Source organism: Megalops cyprinoides, chromosome 24 (genome assembly GCF_013368585.1).
Source record: "Megalops cyprinoides isolate fMegCyp1 chromosome 24, fMegCyp1.pri, whole genome shotgun sequence".
Lineage (NCBI taxonomy): Eukaryota > Metazoa > Chordata > Actinopteri > Elopiformes > Megalopidae > Megalops > Megalops cyprinoides.
In genome coordinates this window covers 3567659-3588983 of record NC_050606.1, presented here as the reverse complement: position 1 = coordinate 3588983, position 21325 = coordinate 3567659, and the positions used below count along the sequence as shown (strand labels likewise).

Here is a 21325-nt window from a genome sequence, read left to right as displayed (position 1 = left end):
ACACACACACAGACACAGACACAGACACACACACAGACACAGACACAGACACACACACAGACACACACACACACAGACACACACAGACACACACACACACACACAGACACAGACACAGACACACACACTCATACACACACAAACACACACACACACAAACACACACGCACAGACACACACACACAGACACACACACACACACACACACACACACACACACACACACACACACACACAAACACAAACACACATACACACACACACACACACACACACAGGTCACACAGCTCCTTAAAAGCACACATTGCAGAAGTGGGCAATTCTGTCCTGCTTCACATTAATGTCACTGAGCAGGAAAAAAGCTCACTGAAGCTTGGGTGTTTCCACATGAGGGGACACCTCCCTCCTGAAAGTGAATCTTTCTGTGGCAGGAGGGGAGGAAACAAACTCAGCCAGACCGCAGTAAAGCTCTCACAGTGAGGACTCTTCAAGCAGAACTGCATACAGCACTGCACCATCAGAGGGTAGCACTGCTACACAAGCTACACCTTCACCACTGTTACACAAGTAACACCTTCCCCACTGTCACACAAGTAACACATTAACCACTGGCACACAAGTAACACCTTCACCACTGTTATACATGTAACACCTTCACCACTGTTACACAAGTAACACCTTCACCATTTTACACATAACATCTTCACTACTGTTACACATGTAACACCTTCACCACTGTTTTACACCTAACACATTCACTGCTGTTACACTTAAATCAACTTCACCACCATTACATATGTAGCATGTTCACCACTATTAGATGAGCAAAACTGTCACTACAACTACACAAGTAACTTCAGTAGTGATACACAAGTAACACCTTTACTGACAGACGAGGAACACCTCATACAGTTCCACAGTAAATATGGAGAATCTTAGCAGAAATCTCTCTCTAGATATTAGCTCATGCTTATGCCCGTAATGGGAAAGATCAGGAACAACCACTAACCAACAGTATTAACCAGGGTATCAAGGAGCTGGGCTTGTATGCCAAGAGACTGCAGATTCAATTCCCAGGTGCGGCACTGCTGTTACACCCATAAGCTGTGTGATTCACCCAAGAGTGTACTGTGTGTGGGAGGCACATGAGCATTGGGGGGGGGGGCATCTAAGTGTGTGCTGTACTGCATGTGCTGTGGGTTAAGCGTGTAGGCAACACACAAAAACACGTAAGGACAAAGAAACATTTCACTGACACTACTTATTACATGAAGTCCACCTACCTTAACTTCTCCGACTCCTCTTTGATTTCCTCTGAAAAAGAAAAGGTGATTCATGTCATCCGAACTGCAGCTTAGATATGACACAATGACAGATCTGTTGCATGCATCTCTGTTACACAACACATGTTACCATACTGAAGGAGTGTTCAAAATGGGGCCTCTGATCAACACCCTCTGGAGCTTCCTCTGGAGCTCAGATTCAGTGCGGTGCAGAGCTGAGTGACTCCCTACGCTGACCCATCTGCTTAGTTTCTGGGACTTCAGCCCCATGTGGCAATCCCTTTAGATTGACAGGAGGAGTTTTCAGGGACGGGGGATTTGCAACCAGAAGGCTGTTGGCTCATATCATCCTGGGTGGGACTCACTACCAACCATCTACCAGAACTAACACACTAACTGTATTGCACTAAACCCTGTGTTTGTGTCACAGAGGAACACCGTCAACGAGTGACCGCCGCTTGGCAGTGAGCCCGGCTTCTCATCTCACTGGGAGGAACTGCCAACCCTCCCTCTCAGAGAAAGCGTAAACATCAGAGTGAAAACAGCGAGTGTTTATACTCAGCTACTGACGCTGGGCTGCTGTCTGAGGGACTCAGGAGCCTATGCTGAACCGTGGCTACTGTTCAGTAACTTTACTGGTGCCAGGTGCTGGCTTTCCTCCAAAACCATCTGCAGAAGTGGACTCCAGATCCTGCAGCAAACGGCACCGATCCTGCTTTCTGCCAGCCTGCTGTCGGCCTGCTGTTCCTGCTGCTGTCCCTGCTGCTGCTGTCCCTGCTGCTGCTGTTGTCCCTGTTGCTGTTCCCTGCTGCTGTTCTACCCACCACCTCCATTAGCCTGAGCAAACAGAACGCATCCCAGCAGAGAAAGAAGGAATTATTAAACTCAACATCTTACTGAATAGTGTGCTCGCTCGCTCGCGCTCTCTCTCTCTCTGTCTCTCTCTGTCTCTCTCTCTGTCAGAGACAAAGCAGAAGTGTTTTTTTTTTTAATGTGCATGAAAAGCAAGATGAGCACCAATAAAACCACGTGTATTAGTTCTGTTATATCACTGATGGGAAAGCCTGCTGTTTTTACTCCTAATAACTTCATTACCCCCTCCCCCTCATTCACTCACTTTGGCGTTTTTATTTATAAAAGAAAACATGAAGGAGGAATGTGGGCACATGTGCCCTATCGTCTGATGTTAATGTGGTGCATTCTGGGAAATGGACAGATGTAAATATATGCTGGTAACTGATTAAATGGACTGAGGTAATGATCTGGAACAAAAAGCCAGGCTCCCCACACAGCGGTTGGACACTCCTGCCACAACTGCCTCTTAGAGGGAGATCTGCAGGAACCACACTCTTTTCACAATTTTCCAGTCCTTTCAGTAACTGTCTCTGTAAATTTGCAATGTTCTTTAAGTAACATAAAGGAGTAACACTAAACGTTATGGCCAAAGTGCAGTTGAACTGGGGTCCTCGGGTTCAGGAACCTGCTCTGGAATACGCTCTGGAGAGTTTAGTAAGGAGCAACATACAAAGGTCATGATCGACCAGCGCGTGGAGACCCAATCAGGAGAAGGACAGCCTCTGTGAGTGACTGTATGGGTCCTCCAGCATTGCTGCTCTTTCTCTAAAGTGGAACAGACCTTATTATTTAACCAGCCACCAGAGCCATAACGTCCTTCTGTACACCACAATGCATTGCCTGCTACAACCACCTGCTAAGCGCTCCTCAACACATTCATATTCACTCTGCTTTATTTCACAGCCGAGTGAAGGAAGTCACTCCCCATTCCCACGCTATAGTTTTACCAGGAAGTTGAAGTTGGCGAGTTTGGTTTCACACAATCCCTCACACTTACAACACAACGTTACTGTTCGAGGTCAGCGTTCTGGCCCTGTAACTCCACCTCTCCGCCCTGTTCTCACGGTAACACAATCACACCATGCCGCGGCCTCCGGCAACCCTCTTAAGGATCCAGCGGCACACCTTTCCAAACCCAAACTGCCGTGGATGCCGGGCGTAGAACCCGATCCTGCAGAAGACGAAACCCCCCCCCCATTTAAAGCCAGACACGGAGCGCTAAAGGGCTACTCCACACTCTCAGAAAGAGCATGTTCCTGCAGCAAGTCTTCTCAGAGCTGCACAAAAGCCAGAAAGCCAGAAAGCCCACCCCCGGGCAGGGAATCCGACCTTGGAGAGGCTTACGCTCTGCACCCAGGGGGAGCGAGAGGAAGAAAAAACTATTTCATTAAAGACAATGCACATACATGACAGGAAGCTGCCAGTCTGCGCTAAGCACGATGAATACAGACCACCGACTGAGGCTAACACGCACGCACGCACGCACACGCACATAGACATCTACATACACGCAAACACACACGAGGCCCACCGTAACCTCAACTCCCAGGGAGCCCTGCTCCAACAGGAAGTACTTCACCTACAGGAGGTGCTGCACTCACACCGCCGATCTTGCTGTGCTGTAGAGACCGCCTGTCCGCTGACCTCTCCCCCTCCGCCAGAATCGGACTGACTAGCTCTTTGCCTGTGAGGTAAAGACAGAGCTCCACTTTTTAATGGGGACTGTGGAGCTGGTCTTTACAAACACCGGCATCATGTCCCCTCAGCTGTGACATCAGTCTGACTCCTCAGAACAGCCAGCTCAGGACGTGACATCACAGTTTATGTAAATTTACATTTTATTCAATTGGCAGGGGACTTACAAGTGAGGCAGAGTGCAACACAAGCGAAGTTTATGTTGACATACACTAAATCCAACACGTAAACGAGACAAAATATCTTAGATATTACCACAGTGCTGTAGCCAGCCACATAGTGCAAGTACCTTTTTAATTAATCTGAACTCCTGCATCCAGAGACAAAAGATCTTCCCAGCAGCCAGCAAACCAAATTAGTGCATGCATTAATGTAGTGTAACTTAGTAACAGCTTAATTATTCATTCAGTTAGCCTTCTGCAGGGCTTTAGGGTTGGATGTACCTCCACAGTACATTGTGTGTAATATTTAAGGTTTTGATGAATGACATCCATAGCTAAAGATTTTTTGGCAGAACAAACATTGTCTCTCTGAACTTGACCCTGATGATGACCTGCATATTTTGACCTTAAACTGAATATCACTTGGCCTGTTGTATTCTGGGATAGGCTATAATACGGCCCCAAAGAACACCAGCCAAATCTACTGAATAAAGTCCCTCTGTTCTGCGTTTTTAACAGAGGTGTGTTGAATTCTGGCAAGCTAAGAGAGAATTTAGAACTTTCCAAGCCTACTGTATGAAATTCCAGGCTGTCATGACAGCATAACATTTTAGCAAGCAAATGTTACAAGTTTTTTTTTTTTTTTTTTCTTAAAAGAAATAATACCTGAAACCCTTCTACAAACTTAGTGGTACCATGTGACCTTACTAAGTTTGAGTTACATCAGCCCTGAAGACATTATGATCTGTGCCAAGTTAAAAATCATTACATGACCCAGAACAGGGTCATGTAATGATAATGTTATGTGATACTTTCACACGATCAGGTGAAAGTATCACATAAAGGATAACAGAGAAACACAATTACAAGTATTTGACTGGCTCATTAAACCCCTTTCCCACAGTAGACCTGGAACCAGGCTCACTGTAGCCCTGTCCCACTGTAGAGCTGGAACCAGACTGGCTCATTACGTTCCTTTTCCACTGTAGACTAAAACTAGGCTGCAGCCTATATGTTAAACAGTAGCAACCCCTCACCAAACTTCTTTCATTTAATTGTTGATGTTAATTCAACAGGTGCAGAGTAGCTCGGCTCTTTTCAAAATAACTCCATAAACCAATTACGGGACAGCCTCCCACACTGTGAATAATCACCAGGCTTTAAGGTATAAATGAGTGAATGAAAGCAGCACACTGACACCAGGGAATACACTCACAGAGCAGCCCACACCCACTCTGCACTCCTGCGGACAAAGGACAAGACTCCCCGGGACCACCAGACAAAGGCCACACCGCAACATGGCCACAGTGGCTCCACGTACAAACGAGCTCAAATGACCCCTGGGCGTACGGCCAGAAAGGCAGGACAACAATTCCGCTTTTCCAATGAGAGATCTGCGCTGAGCCACGCAGGAGCTTAGCCTGGCCTGCCTGACTCAAAGGGTTTTCCACTGCAGGAACCTGCTTACAAACTGTCTGAGGGGTTTGTGTGGAAGATACAGTTTTATAAGTAACATCAGCATGAATTAATCATTCTGACTTAGGTGATAATGCAGCCTATATTAGAGGTTAACAGGAGGCTCGGATCAGGTATGTCAGACATTTCAGATGTTATGTTTCGTAGTTCGCCCTTCTCTGATATGTTGAAATACTGACCATATTCCGGTCTTTAATCAAGAAAGGTAACATTGTTATCTTGCATTGAAAAACAGGCATGATGATGAAGAAGATGCCTGCTTTCCTGCCGAGTGAACACAAACTCTACATCTCATCTCAGTTCCTTCCAGATTGAAAACAATCTCCTGAACCTCACCCCAGATCACACTGTACCCCCTATGCCTTCGGCTGATTAATACACTGGTTTTATGGGCTATTTGCTCTGAGGGGTCCACCTAAAAGAAACAAGAGGGTTCCATTACCTATCTGTATAGAGGTGTTCCTCTAGTTTTCATCCACTTTCAGAGAGAACCTGTCCAACACATTCTGACATCCGATCACAACATCATAAGACGAACAGACATGATCAGGATTGTGGAATTTCAGCGGTCCCTGTTCAGCAGTTTCTCTTGCGGGGAAAGGGCTGGGCCTAAATATTTACTGTACCACCTCCCTCCCTCCCCCGCCAGAAAAAAAAAAAGCACAGAACCTAACCCGAGCATGAACATATTCTGCCTCAGCTCCTGCCTGACAAAATGCAACCTCATTCTAAATGCTTCTGTCAAGGGCAGGGGAATGCATTCCAGCACAAAACAAAAACCAAAAAAAAAAAAAAAAAAAAACCCTTTTAAAATCCACTCTCACAGGGGGCCCTGAGGCACAGAGAAGCCTTTCAACAGCCCCTCTCTCAAGAAGAGAGCCTCTGAGCTGCGCGCCTCAGAGAGTGCAGTCTGAGGGTGAGACAGACGATACAGGCTGGATTCTCTCCAATGCCGGGTCATCTCTGGGGCACTGCGTATTCCCCAGGTCCAGGTACTGGCCCAGGAAAGAGGCCACTAGGCCCCTGCCTTGTGTGTGGTGTAGTGGGGGGTCCCGGGCTCTCCTTCCACTCAGGTAACAGGTGGACAGCTTTGCAGAGCTGTGCACAGCTTGCAAACACGGCACTCGACGCAGGGATCAGCACTGCAGGTGAGGGATAATTAATGCATGAATTCAGAGCTGGCTCACAGCGATAAGGCATGACTCAGGGTCTAACGGTAACTAAATTATGACGGGTGTCATGAGAACATCAGTCATTTTGGAGGTAATATTATCCAGATGGGGGCTACACATCAGTGGTTGTTAAGATGAGGTGCCCCCTTCAACCCCCCCCCCCACAAACACACACACACACACACACCTCCACCACCTCCTATGGTAAAAAGCACAAGATCTTTGAAAGGCACTATATAAAATCCAATTCATTCATTTTCATTCCCTGATAGTCTGTGAAGTCTCACACACCACCTCTGCCTCATCATCAAGCAACTTCATCCCTGCTAAGTGACAACCCAGCTTGGCTTCATTTCTGTCATGGCAACTATGGTGGAAATCTACGGACAGGAACACTACCTAACACAGGAAACTGACAAAACGCCACTTAAGTAGCGAAAATCCCAGTACGGAGACAAAGAGAAAATCAAAAACGCACTGTCACAGGCCAGGTTTGGGAGCTGTGTCACTGTATTTCAGATACCAAGATCAACACTGCAGCAGTGGTGTTTTCATATCAGCTTCAATCTGCAAGAAAGCCAAAAAGAGGGACCTTGGAGGAAAAAAATCAATTTCAATAAAACTACCTCTCCGGCCTGTGCAGAGCCAGAAAGTGAATTAGAAATGAAGAGGAACAGAAATATAATTCATTTACCGTTATGTTTTCTCAAATCAAATGTAAAATATACCGGCTTTCTCTCTGGGCTCCCCTCTTTCTGTCAAGACATTTATTCAACTGCGTGGGTCTGGTACCAAAGTAATCAAATCCACTCAGGGTTACACTGCCATCACAATGACTCCAGCGTTTCTCCATGCTGTAACCTGTACTAGGCCCAACCATACATGACCTACTAAACCAAACTGTACACTAACAGACTGTTCTGTACTGAACAGAGATTATGACCTGAGTGATGTATGCTGCCCAACTGAGTTTTGATGTAGATTTTGGAGCAAAAGGTGTACAAAGACATGTACGTCAGCTTCCACTGATACTGCCTCAATCTGAGGAGCAAATGGAGCTGACGCAAATACACACACACACACACACACACGCACACACATGTACACATGCACACGTACACATACACACACCCATCTACCCATCAAAAACAAAAAACAAAAACAATAATAATTTGATAGCTGAATATATTATCAAAGTATGTATTTTGATAGTCTGTAAACAATTGGAGTTATTTTTCAGCTAACAGAACTGAGGTGCCTCATTGGACAGCTCACACTGAGGATGAGAGGCCGGCCGAAATGATAGAATCCTATTGGTTGTAGTGATGGCCAACAGCCAATAGAGCAGCATACATCCTAGGTGGACAGAAAAAGGCAGCGCAGCACTGGCTATCCCATCATGCCTTGCAAACCCATGGCAGCTCTGCAGAAAGTGCGATTGCCTGTGCGAGCCAGAACAGACCACCCAGGGAGCTGGTGATTACAAGCACAGCAGGAAAACGAGGACAGTCCCTACTCCCATTATTACTGTACCCACTGGGTGGGCAGAGACACTGATCCAGGGTCAGCTACAAATCCAGCACTTTTACCTGTGTCCCTCCTCCTCTTTACCTCCTCTTCATTCAGTTCAAGGTCTTGAAAGGCTATATTTACAGGAGCAGACACTCAAAGATACATTTCACAACTTCAGATTGCAGGCAATTTTGATGTATTACCAGCCTAACCAGCAGCCCTCTGGTTCCTGTAAAACTCATTTAATCTTCTAATAGCCCACATAAAGTAATGACTAATACGCTCTCCTTGATGTTCCAAACTGTGCGAGAGGACAATGTTGTGTCGGGAAAGCTTTTGATGAAAGCTTGCACACTGATGACAGACACCCACAGCCTCGCTAACAGCAGCTCGTAAGACACTGAGATTTCAAACAGTCCCTTGCCACCCTCTTACCACCACGGTCGGAAAACTAAAAGGAGGGGAGAAAAGGATGCGGTGCGCCCTGAAACTCGAGGTGCGGACAGCCCCAAAAAACACCCACGAATCAGATCCCACCCTAACAGGCGCTCACTGAAAGAGCACTGAGGGGTGTAAGGTGAGGCACTTTAGGACATTCTGAGGAGGCGTTTTCACACGCCGGTCACAACGAATTCCCTACAGTCCCGAACTTCAGCCTGCAGTCAGTCCTAACAGTGTATTATATCACTGTCCTGTAGCAGACGCTCCTATCCAGAGTGACTTACACAGGTATTAATTTTATCCATTTACAAAGCTGGATATTTATGAGGAAATTCTACGTTAAGTAACTTGCCCAAGGGTACAGCAGCAGCAGTGCCCCGGCAGAGAATCCAACCAGCAACGTTTTAGTTAGGAGTCCTGCTCCTTACCACCACACCACACCGCTGCCCCTGAAGACAAACGCATCAGGCTCGGAACTCAGATGGTGTGTTCTCTGTCCACGCTCTCAAAGGTCAAACCAGAGAGCACCAAACACTGCACCGTTTAAGGTTCCTGTGCTGCTCCGTCTGCACTATCAAACCATGTCTATCAGGGTGCTGCGTTTCACATCCTCTCCATGACAGCATGATACCACAGACTGACCACAGGGGTGCCATGATCATGTTCCCAGGACACAGAGTCAGATCGCCAGTTCCTTCACAGCTTGATACAGTTCTTGGTTTAGAGGCAGTTTCATACATTTCATATTTCATTACGTTACAGTTGCTCAGAAGACACACTTACCCAGAGCGTCTTTCAATTCTTTCACTTAACACGTTTATAGAGATGGATATTTACTGAGGCAATTTCAGTTACGCACCTTGCCGGAGGGTGCAATAGCAGTGGCCCAGAAGTGGAATCGAACCTGCAGTTGTTGGGTTACAAGCCCTGCTCCTTACCAAGACAACACAATGCTGCCTGTTTGATCGCTTAGTTTCCTTTGTGTGACTACTGTGGCGTCAAAGTAGCGGTTCACAGTAATTACTGTGCTCTAGGGTATAACAGCAGTGCGTGCTCGAGATTTTAACCAGCAACAGTCACATCACCAGCTCTTTAACCTCTACACCACAGTGCTACCTTGTAATTTGACACCCCCTCCCAACCCCCGCTTGTGCAGGACCATAAGGATAGAACACAGAGACTGAAGAAAGGAAGGAATCCCCCACTCTACCAGTCTTTCACGGCAGCAAAGCAGAACACGCCCATCTTCAATCTAGCCAATCAGGAACCGTTTTTAAAACTGCCATTCCTTCAAGTGGTCTATCCTGAGATCGCCTATCGTAACTCGCAGATCTCCACCTCTTCGAGATGCAAAGAGGCAGATTTCTGAACAGAAGGTTGCTGGTTCAAATCCCAGGGGTGACAACGTTGTTGACCCATAGAGCACGATGTCTACAGAGTAGTTCTGAAGTAAACATTTAGACAATGCATAGAACATAAGATATCCAAGTCACCCTGCATGAGAGCATCTACTAATCAAGGAGATCATGAAAAACGAACAAATTTTTGTTCATCCTGGACCAGCTATTCTAATTAGCTGTGTTTTTACGGGAACACATGACCTTGGTGTTTTGCAGCGGCCTCCAAACTCGAGGTGCCCTTAAGCTGCCTGCTTTCAGAAACAGGAAAACCTCTGCTTGGTTCTGTTCTGCCTTCATGAAAGCTAAGGTCAACCTCAGCCATGAAGGAAAAACAGTAATTTGTCATTCAAAAATAAACAGCCCAAAACCAAGTCACTAATCCTACTGCATATTACAACATTACAGCCGCTTCTTACTAAAGGTTTGTCAAAGCGGGAGAAAATAATTGCAGCATCAGAGAACCCAGTTCCTGACAAAGGTATTGTTTATTTTACCTATATATGGCATGTATGGTTCATCAGTGAGTCACATCTCTTCGGCCTCAGACTGCGAGCTCAGCTTCCTGACAGAGCAACTCTCAGATATCTCAAACACGTAGGTGCTCAAACTTTCTTGAAAATTATCATACCACAAAACCAGAGAGACTAAAAAGCATGGTGGATCCTGCCAAAATGATTCCTCTATAGCACTCACAACATTTTTAAGGCTTTGTTTCCATCACATGGAAACAAAACCTTAAAAACGGAGAAAAAAAAACACAAAGATCTCCTGAAATTAGTCACTAAGTGAAGTCTTTCACAATTCTTTCACAGAGATGGTAGCATAATCCATTCAGGTCAGGGGTGCGTTTGTCATTTCAACAGCTAGTGCTCTGCATCGGTGCTTTTCAAACGGGGGAAACTTGGGATTCAGACAAATAACCATAAATATTAATAACTCTGAAAGAGCAGAGGCTGTGTAGTTAAGTGACTGGGGAAGGATATAACACCAGAGTAAAGAGAGAAACACACTGCATTATACAGACTGAGTACTTCAGAGTATTGTATCTAAAATGGTTTGCTGTGAGCCCCAGTTTTTGTATTCTTGGGGATGGAAACAGTACACTTAAATACACAGCAGTCTGAGTCATCCCAGGTTTCGGTAGGGGCGTGTTATTGTACCCAGCGGGACCCACTCGTTGGAGACTCCCTCCCTGCGAACCTGTGGCAGGTAAGACCTGTCGTGGAGTTTTTCTTCCGTTTCCCATGAACACCAGGGGCAACACCTGGGCAGAGGGCAACAAGCCTTTCCATGCCCTCTAAAGAGTCCATGTCCTCTTATGTCCAATTCACCTGCAGCAACTTCCTGCAAACGCTGAATAATGCATGTCTCCAATATTATTCAGGGAATGACCAGGTTGAATAAAATCAATAAACCACACAGACCCTTTGATGTAGCAATTTTGGCAAGGATTTTGCCCATAAAATGCTTAAGGAAGGAACTGAAAGGACTGTAAAATGACTAGAGGGTGGGTATTATATTCATTTGGAAATGAAAACAAAATTTGGTTTGTTGGATTAGCATATAATTAATCCACTAAGAATGTCGTTTATGACAGACCTGACTGAGAGACAAGAAATTTAACCCAGTATTTCCTTCTTCCAAATGTCTTCTCACTTAAATGCCAGAGCCAGCAGTGTTTTTTAACATTTCACCTGTGTGAGCGTTCATTGTTTATATCTGGGTCTTGCATGAACTTCGGCCGCGCACAGGCGTGAGTCAGTGACACCACCATCGTCTGACATTTTCAGACCGTACACCACGCAAGGACACAGACCTCCCGACATGGCCAAATACAAGCAACTACGTCGCGGATACCGGCTGTTTAATAAACACTGGCGGATACCGTGCGGGGGAATAACTCATTTTATTCTGCGCCAGGTGCTGTCACCTGACACGCCACCGTCAGACGCGAACTAAACCGCGCATCGGCTCAGGGCGTCGCTACGCAGATGCACTGACTTTTTTTGGAACCTGGGACGGGCAGGGATATTTTGCCCCATACTGTACACATTACATTCATGGTCCCTGGTCTCGTCTGATCGTTTTGAGCAGTGTTTTATCCAAGTCGCTTAATACACACAGCAGGGCCCGGACAGGACGGGACGCATGAGAGAGCACGAAAAAAAACTCCGCCCACACAATCTACTCGTTTTTCTGGTGATACCAAATGCCACATCCCCATACCAAGCAAGCGAGCTACCCCCATCATTTCCAGAGAGCAGCTGCGCTCGGTTTCCCCCCTGAAAACTGTCACAACTGTCCAGCAATATCGGTAAAAAGTTTGATACGTTTTGCCCCTGGCACCAGACCGTGCATTATACAGATTGTTAGGGGTTTGGATTGCGGGTTAGGAAAGATAATGTTATATCTGTTGTCAAGGGCAGAAGGCAACCACAGCCAGCAATACGGTCTCCATTACCTAACGATAGCCTTTTTACAACTACAACACAACGCGACACACCTCGAAAACGTACATCTAGAATGGATGTCCTAAGGTAGAAAATGCAGCATTTGTAAGATCTGCTCCACGAATAGTGTCAGTAGCTAAGCTGGCTAACTTCGTGTGTGTCTAACAATTCAAGTCATCGTTCACTGCCCCGGATGCAAGCAACACTGTTTTTTAAATGTCCCTAATGTTGTGGCTAACTCTACCGAGGTGAATTTGCGTTTGAGTGCCTTCATCTCATTCCTGGCAAGGAATGTTTTTCATTTTCCCCGGAGTACACGAGAGCTTTTACTGGTCAAGCAGCTAACTAGCTAATCAAGCTTGTGTGTCTAAGAAGGTTTCCTTCCCCCTGGCATACCGCTGCAACCCATCTCGCCAGCCGTCTAATTCACACACTGAGTAGCAACCACCTCTGTCATCTGCAGCATAGATTTCCGTCCCTCCTCTGACTGAGATAGGATAACCAATTAATTTTTAATAATTATCCATTTCATCTGCCAAGCTGGCTGCTATGTCTCAGCACAACCGCACCAAGCTAAAACAACCCTTCATGCACAAATAATCTAACTTGTAGACAAGGTATTAGCTAACATTAACGTTACAATGCAACTGCAGAACATGTTTAGACCGGCTATTTCGCAAAACAGCCATAACAATGCGTTGCAACGCCTTTTTAGATGGCTAGCAAGAAAGACGACCAGATAACACATCTAAGGGGTAACCTTAAGTTCACACAAGCTAGTCTAACCAGCTCACAGATGCATGACGTGTGTCAACCCTAACTGTGACACCGTCACAAAAATAAAACTTACCTAATGCCTCCTCGCATGCTTTCCGCAGCTGAGAATGGTGTGCTTTTTTCACCTCCTTGTCGGCTAAAATCTTTTCCAGCGCTCGGGTTAGAAACATGTTTTTCGTCTTCTTCCCTTCATGCATGACTCAATGGAATCGGAGCAAAGCAGGTTGCAAGGTGCCTGTCCCGCGGGCAGAATTCGCTTCTGATCGACCTCTCCTTTGCAAAAGCGCTACCGTCGTAAGCCCCGACGGAAAAACATCGGGGAAACGCAGAAGGTGGGATAAATTTTCAAGGAAATCCCTTGGTTTTCTATCGGCAACCTGCCTGCGCCATGTTGGAAGGAAACGACGTCACGCACGTCAATACGGTCCCCAACAAGGCACACGCACCAGCGATTGTCTATCAGTAAAGCAAGATATCACTCTTTGTCGGCTATCACTCGGAAGACTGTGCTCTCTGTGCTCCTTCCCATTTCCTTTAAGAAGTTCCGGCTATTATTTGACTTGCAACTGAAATAAGAAGTTCCGGTTATCCAGAATACCGTGGCAACGACTTGTGTGTCAATGCAAATTTCACAGAGCTCTAAATCTCTCCATTTGAGAAGGTCTTGTCTATACAATTACTTGAAGGGTGGGAAAAGACGCGTTATTGTTTTAAGGTGTCATTCTGCACAGGTGCCCGATTGTGCGCAAGTGCAAACGTTATATATGTACTATAGTGTATTTTTCAATATGACATGAATTTTAACATTTTGAGGGTGTATACAAAATGTACAAGCGTTCAAAATACACTTAGAATCACTAAACATTTCGTGTGCATGCCTATTAATATGATGCGACGGTCCATGAATGAAATACATAAAGTGTAAGAGCATGCGCACCTGTGCAAGTGAAAGTTGCAAGTGTGGGAGGTGTTAAGGATGATGGAACTTTTTGAACACTTTTTGAACTCGCATTTCAAAGATGGTGCAAATCGGCCGAAAAACAGACATAGACAATAACCTCTGTTGGCGAAGGGATCTGAACTTTGATTTTTCTATCGCCCCTTCTGGACCATTCAATGTCCGCAGGACGCGTACTGAGTCTTTACGTACTGTCATACCTTTCAGCGGAAGTCTGTCACAATGTTTCATATCAACAACCCAAATATATAGTAATTTCCTGGGTTTTTCAACTGTCTTTTGTGTAGGTGCCAGGGAATCATTTGTTTTGCAAGGGCGTAGGTTTGGTTTCAACATCCGAGTCTAATATGACTTCACTCCAAAGATAATGCGAACAAGTTCGCTCAAATATTGGTAGGGACAATTCTGTTCTCCCAAACTATTGGTAGGGAACATGTTCCTACCAGCCATATGCAAACCTACACCCTTGGAGCAGAGTCTCTTGGTTGTGATCTGTGTTGGGACAGAACCTGCATTTTTATCTCATCAGGGTTGTGTTTGGGGGTGGGGGGGCGTAAGTTTGGAAAAGGATATGTTCTTCAATCCTGTTAATCACATGCTCTCTCACACACGCACACAAAATGAAAAACTAATAAAGAAATTAGATTCTTTACAATGTCTCAGAGTCTCATGGAGTTTTGCATGTTTGGCTGTACGGATGGAAAAGCAGCAAGTCCTTGTTAGCATCTCATACAATGGCTCACTTTCAGTAAGTTTGTTTTGGATGAGGTTTCAAAAACAAATTATGAAAAATAACCCTGAACCTTGTGAGGATCACTATGCAATATGTTGTCATGCGACAGAAAGAGGACTGATACTGCATACATATAAAAAAAGTTCAACTGAGAGCATGATGGTGGTGATGGTCATTCCACTCACAGTCTTCACAGAGGAGCGATCAGAGGGCAGATCTTTGGGTGGAGGTTTAGAGAAACAGCGGAGCTGTTGACCAGGTGTTTCATGCTGACCTAAACCGCAGGCCATGCTCTCGTTACATCCTGGAGGGTGGCCCCTCTGACAGACGCATTGTGAGGACTGCAGAGTTGAGTTTGAGGTGAGGGCTGCATTGTGAGTAGGCACTGAGTACAGTTACATTGATAAAGGACTGTGGAGTTAGTTTGAGGGGAGCGGCGGAGGGGAACACAGAAAGTGCCTTGTAGAACTGAGGCTCAGAAGGACGGGTCACAGAGTAGCCACTGATCAAACAACATTCTCAGTGTTGATCTTATGGCTAAAATGTTGATGGGGTCTCTGTTAAAAGCAAGGATGTTATTGTATTTCCTGTACCCAGTTTTCAGCTTTATACAAACAGGACAAGGAACACAGCTAAATTTCCTTATTAGCTCTTCATGTACAGTGGCACATTTTGCACACTTGTTATAGATGTAATCTATAATGGATTAAATGTACAGTTTTTGGCCACCAGTCTACACAATTCATAATGACAAAGGAAAGATGTTTTCCAAAATTTTGGCAAACTTACTGAACCAAAAATCCATCCATAAGTATCCAGACCAATTTAAATGGTAAAGTTCATTCTCAGATTACAGCAGCTCATACAGACGACTTCTACACTGCCCCTAGTAGCCAGATATTGCAATAGCAATCATGAAAGGAGGAAAGACACTGTCTACCCTTGTCAGCCAGTGAGAGGCATTCTCAAAACTTGTATTAGTGGCACTGCACCCACTACTGTCTATTACATACCGATGTAGCACTGAATATTTTCCCCATTATGAGCTTCCGAAACTTGACAATGCAGCATAGACACACATCCAATTTGAGCAATGCATGCTTTAAAGCTTTATTTAAATAGCACGACTGATTTGCAAGAGTCAGAAGAATACATCCAATGGGCCCTGTAGTTAAAGTGAAGCAACTTGCACCAATTCAGTACTTGCTGCCCATCCTCAAGGAGCAGACAAAAGGATAACTATACTTGCAAGGGATGTCATTCCAATTTTTCTCCTCTGTGGACATGAGGGAAGAAGCACACTAATTAGAGGTAAATGACAGGCAGGAAAATGGACACAGGTGATTCAAAGTGATTAAACAGGTTCATGAAGTGCCATTATATTTATATGTAGGTGTGTGGGGGTGGGGATATCCTGATAGCAAGAGCAAGCATGATGTACTAGACATGCAAGGTATAGGCCTATTCACTTCAACTATTGTGTGTTGAAGTTTCTGTAGTGATAGAGTGTTCCCTTACCACAATATTAGATCCTTACAATATAGAATATTGCCCTTTAGTAATTTAGCTACTCATCCTCTTTAGTTGTGTCCTTGGATGTGCGATTTCTACATTTTCAGCATGATCATTAGTGTCCTAGTTGATTCCACCCAGCAATGTGACAGAAAGATGCTACTTACTGGACCAGTTGGTGTGGACACAACATTCTCCGTTATTTGCAAAGTTCGGCTCCCGCGGGTTCCACTGAAAGAAGTCAACTTTGGACCCGTCTGACCAAAACCATGATTTAAGCTGAATAGGATATAGTAAAGCACTCAGTGATACAGACAGGACAAATTCAGCTTGTAGACTTCAGCTGCCCAATATACATGCAAGTGAGAATACATGCCCAGTTAATAGTTATGGTCATGGCCATATTCTCAGTAATGTAATGTTAACAGCTGGCATGATACTTCTAGTGGTGTGGTTCAGACCCCAGTGCACCATGGTTACTGCATCAAAGCCAAGAGCTCTCACTTTACACATTACTGGCAGTTTTGCTATAGTTTCTGCATTTTGACAAGGGCAACAGCACCCACATGTTCATCCTTTATTCCCACACTACCTTCTGGCAGTCCGAGAGGCCAATCCAGGTTGGCTTCTGATTCAGGTCATGGCTACGGATGAGTTTCTTGAGAAACTGGTGTTCTCTAGTGCTGTGCAAGGAGGCCAGGTTTCCACCCAGACTCACACAGTGTGCCTGCATTGAAACACAAACACCTTCTGCTGTCACAAGCTCTAATGATTTCATGCGTTTCCTGCATGCCATCACCGCTGTGCAGCATGGATGTGTTATGAGCCAACTAGCAACAGCATTTAGTTTGATTTTCTGCTGGTGCTGGTTACCTCAGCATCAGGCCAGGTCTTCTTGGTAGCGATGTACTTGAAGCAGCGGTCTTGGAAGCTGGCCCAGCCATCAGGGCAGGTGCACTGGCAGAAACCTCCTGCACCAGCCTGTCCAGACACTGACAACATGGAGGGACATGATTTTCACACACACAACTCTAATGCCCGTGTAAGGTCTTCCACCCATTCTACATCAATACACAGCCATTTTAAATAGTGGGCTTCTCTCCTGTGGTGCCCAGTATTCAGTTTTCTTGATGTGTATCAAAACACCCAAACCACTGTGGTAGATTCATCAAGCAAAATGAGACTCACCCAAAGCCACAGTGCAGAGCACAGCAACACACAGGAGCACTGACATTGGGAAGGAGACCATGATGGCTCTTCAGCTGACAGGAGACGGAGAGCACTGACAGATGCAGCTATATCTGTGTCAGCCACAAGGTACAGCACAAACTTCAATTACGAGACAAACGCAACTTCAATAAATCCAGCATCAGCATTATCAACTTACAGATAGCCGTTATTATATCGAGCAGGCGTTCCCTTCCTTACAGCTATGTGCCCCTAACAGGGTTTCTTCTGAAGTGATCTGTGTTGAACAACACCAGCACTTTTATATTGTGTGTGTGGGGCAGTGGCGGCAATAAACAATTAAACAATCAATTCACAGAATAATTGACACCAACTGCGTAAATGGAGTAAATGATTATGCTCGCGAAACAGCGCAGATTGTCTGTAGTTTGTGTGCTTGCGAAAGCTACAACGTGAGATTGTTTAATTAACAAGGATCGCATTTATCGATTTAAATTACATTAAATGCTCATGACACATCACAGCTTTTGTGAGGTCTGTGTTCTAAATGTATTGTTCATTGCACTCAACCTAACATAAAAGTTTATTCTCAGTAATTTAAATCGATCTAACTAAATTTAGCTCAGTTTTGTAATCTGAAATTTGTAACACAAGAAAGCTATAATGTGAAACATTTAAGAGAAAGCTTTGGGATTACTTGCCACTTAATTGTTCAAATTGCCATCCTTGTTAATTAAACAAATTACAGACAATTTGCGCTGTTTCGCGAGCATAATCATTTGCTCTATTTACGCATTGGTGTCAATTAGCCTATTCTGTGAATTATTTGTTTTATTGTTAATCAAGGAGGATAAAGGGGAACAGGTTGAAAGTAATGATAGGTTTAAAGGTAATGTTTCAGCCTCCCCCGATTCCAGCTCACAAGCCACCACTGGTGTGGGGGTGTGTTTGGGAGGGGTATTATCTGGGTGAAATATCCTCATTGGTATTGCCAAGATATTCTTTTTTTCTCTTAAATTGCGAAACATTGACAAGAAGCTCACGCCAGGACAAGGTTAGTGCAGTCAAACATATGGTTAATGGCGCACTGAGATAACATTACAATAGGCTACATTATTGGCATTTAGCAGGTGTTCTTATCCAGAGCAACTTACATCGGCTACAGTTACAATTGTGGGTTAAGTACTTGCCCACTTGCCCAAGCAGCAGTGCCCCAGCAAAGAATTGAATCAGCAACCTTTCAGTTGCAAGTCCTGCTCTTTACCACTATGCTACACTGCTGCCCCATAGCTGATGTGTTACACACTGCATACTGCAACACTGACCCCTGTGCCAAAAGGGAGCCGCAGGTGGATTTTCAGGTGAATCACAAAGCTAATAGATGGCTACAACAACAGACATGCAGAGAATGCACTGTACTTTGTGCCTACCATAGCCTTATAGTTATGACTTGAGTATGGCCGTGGACCTACGTGTCCTCATAAGAGAAATGTTTGTTTCACGCACTAATCATTGAAATGAGGCTCTTAAATTCCGATAATTTGATTGTAGCTTGCCACATGAGTTTTATTTTTTGTATGATTGTTTTCTTTTTTATTTTTAGATGTGCTTCGCCTGACCTACAGTAAGGTCCTAGAGTTCACCTACTATGAAGTGTGATTCAGTGCATTTCACAACACCGCTGTTCAAACTCAGACTTTGAACTCAAACTTTAGTTTCATCTCAATATTTAATTCAACATTTACCCAGGTTCACTGAGCACCGTTTGTGTAGCGACGCTGTGCTCAATCTCACAAGATAGTGATGCTCACGCGTGAACTTCCTAGTGCTGTGTGAAAATACAGGAGCTAATGAATGCCTTAGTAACCACACATACTTGCTTAGATACTGGAAAGTGTGCACGCATAACTCTCAAAAGCCACCTCAAGTATATGAGGTTAATTAGACCGAGTAACTCTGTTGAGTATTTGATCTGTATCAGTTTCCCAAGAACAGTGATGGGGTTTATCCGCTTCCCATGTTATGTGTTACCTCTATTTTCTCAAATTTCATCATGTGATCATTTTGATAAAAGTGCCAAAATCAAGACCCAGCTTTGGTATGCAGTCACCTTCTCTGTAGGTCAGCGTTCACAATTTTGCTTTCCAAGTGTTCATTTTATGGCCAAGTGATTAAAAAAATCAGCCAGAGACCATGTGTTGAATGCTTATGAAGGCTTTATTAGAGAGATTATCTAGAGGTTGGTGTCACAGCTGTAATCACTCGGCTGCCTGCTGCCCTATCGCCTTTTGGCAGGACTCACACAAGCTACTGTTTTCAGCTCTGCTACACTCACCTCCTTTTGAAATCCTCCCTCTCCGCAGCAAAGCTGAGCTTTAGACAGTCATCAGAGTCATGGAACCAATGTACTGAACATGAAAGAGGTGCACGTCTCTGTGGGTGAGATCTGAACCACACATTAAAGGCGGGATACAACCACTTACTGTATGTTTATATTGTTACTATAATCACTGTTATGCAGATTCCCATTTTTTATGACATGAAGATGCAAAGACTTGAGTACAATAAAACTCAGCGCCGGAAAGACTGAAGTTTTCTTTCCTCTTTTTAACCTATTCGTTTACTTTTGCCTTTTTAAGCAGGAGACGTTCAAGCCGGAGCTCTCTAAAAGGATACACGATTAGTATGTTCACTCTGTGTGGAAAAAGAAGAGAAAACTGGACTCAACAAGCAAAAACCTAGGCTACTCGTTGAAGAGACGTGTATGGTGTGTTGATGTCTGTTCTAAGGGGGGAAGAATCACCAGTGAGTTCGTTCACTGTTCCAAATACAGAATCCTTTATTTACAATGGCATGGAACACCAAATAGGTCTAGCATACGCAAAGCAATATTGATGAACAGCTTGCATACACGTGTCCCGGTTTCTTTTCAGGTAATATCTAACTTTGCATAAAGTACTCACACGAGGACAATATTGCAGATGGATGAGGTGATATTTGGTGTGAACACAAAAGGAAAAAAATACATCTATGGGCTTGAAACACTGAAAGCCTTCGCCCCAAATCCGTCTATTTCTCATATTGCTTAGGTCTACTGTCACATCTTTCTCTTAATACACAATTTTCAGACAGCGAGAAACAACTGTGCAAATAATAGAGGATCCCACAACTGATCACAAACATAACACGGGAAATTAACAGTGATAACACGGTGAATCTGCCCAAGAAAGCCACGTGTTCCGTTTCCAGCAAACCAAAACATGTTGAGTGATGAAACGTTCATTCAATACTGTACATAGTTCACTATACAAATAGTATAGACAACTTCATAGTAATATACAAGACAAAGAAACGACGACAACAACAACAACAAAAACAAAAACATCTAAGGCATTATGTGCTTGTTTAGCATTCTGAGGTTCTCATAGTTAGCATTTTACCATCTGTAAGGAAACAGCAGGCTATACAAAAGAACAATGTTTCTTACTTTTTAAACTAAATTAATGACATCTGATTGTAAATGTATCCATGGCTGCATGTCATTTTGATTTCTGTATGCAAATAGTTTCTTTGCACCTCCTCACACACACACACACACACACACACACACATCATACATATAAAAATGGTTGTTAAACTTGATTTCCAATTCAGCGTGTAATGGCTTATATTTATTTAAAACAATCTTTCAATCTTTGGATTTTGCAAAAGG

At 44.4% G+C, this 21325-nt stretch overlaps 2 protein-coding genes across 3 annotated transcripts in view; both read right to left on the bottom strand.

Moving 5' to 3' along the window:
- LOC118770859 (brefeldin A-inhibited guanine nucleotide-exchange protein 1-like) overlaps window positions 1-13623 on the bottom strand; it is a 42818-nt gene extending 29195 nt beyond the window's left edge. For both annotated transcript variants that reach the window (XM_036518606.1, XM_036518607.1), the window contains exons 1-2: window positions 13296-13623; window positions 1284-1314 (exon numbers count right to left, since the gene is read on the bottom strand). In XM_036518606.1, coding sequence (XP_036374499.1) covers window positions 1284-1314; window positions 13296-13419 — 155 coding nt within the window. In that variant the 5' untranslated portion in view covers window positions 13420-13623. The remainder of the gene's footprint in view (window positions 1-1283; window positions 1315-13295) is intronic.
- A 2486-nt stretch (window positions 13624-16109) lies between these two features.
- LOC118771508 (lactose-binding lectin l-2-like) lies at window positions 16110-17870 on the bottom strand. Its single transcript, XM_036519515.1, has 6 exons — window positions 17813-17870; window positions 17614-17687; window positions 17299-17417; window positions 17018-17152; window positions 16593-16704; window positions 16110-16189 (listed from the first exon to the last, which is right to left on the bottom strand). Exons 2-6 carry the CDS (start codon window positions 17672-17674, stop codon window positions 16110-16112), a joined length of 507 nt encoding a protein of 168 aa, XP_036375408.1. The 5' UTR covers window positions 17675-17687; window positions 17813-17870.
- Window positions 17871-21325: the final 3455 nt, after the last annotated feature.

What these genes read in the sequence shown, in the direction of transcription:
- LOC118771508 (XM_036519515.1), bottom strand. Translation starts at nt 17,674, where the DNA reads ATGGTCTCCTTCCCAATGTCAGTGCTCCTGTGTGTTGCTGTGCTCTGC. An exon ending in GCCTCTCGGACTGCCAGAAG is followed by an intron (nt 16,705 to 17,017) that starts GTAGTGTGGGAA and finishes TATCCTATTCAG; the next exon opens with CTTAAATCATGGTTTTGGTC. An exon ending in TGTCCACACCAACTGGTCCA is followed by an intron (nt 16,190 to 16,592) that starts GTAAGTAGCATC and finishes TCATGTCCACAG; the next exon opens with AGGAGAAAAATTGGAATGAC.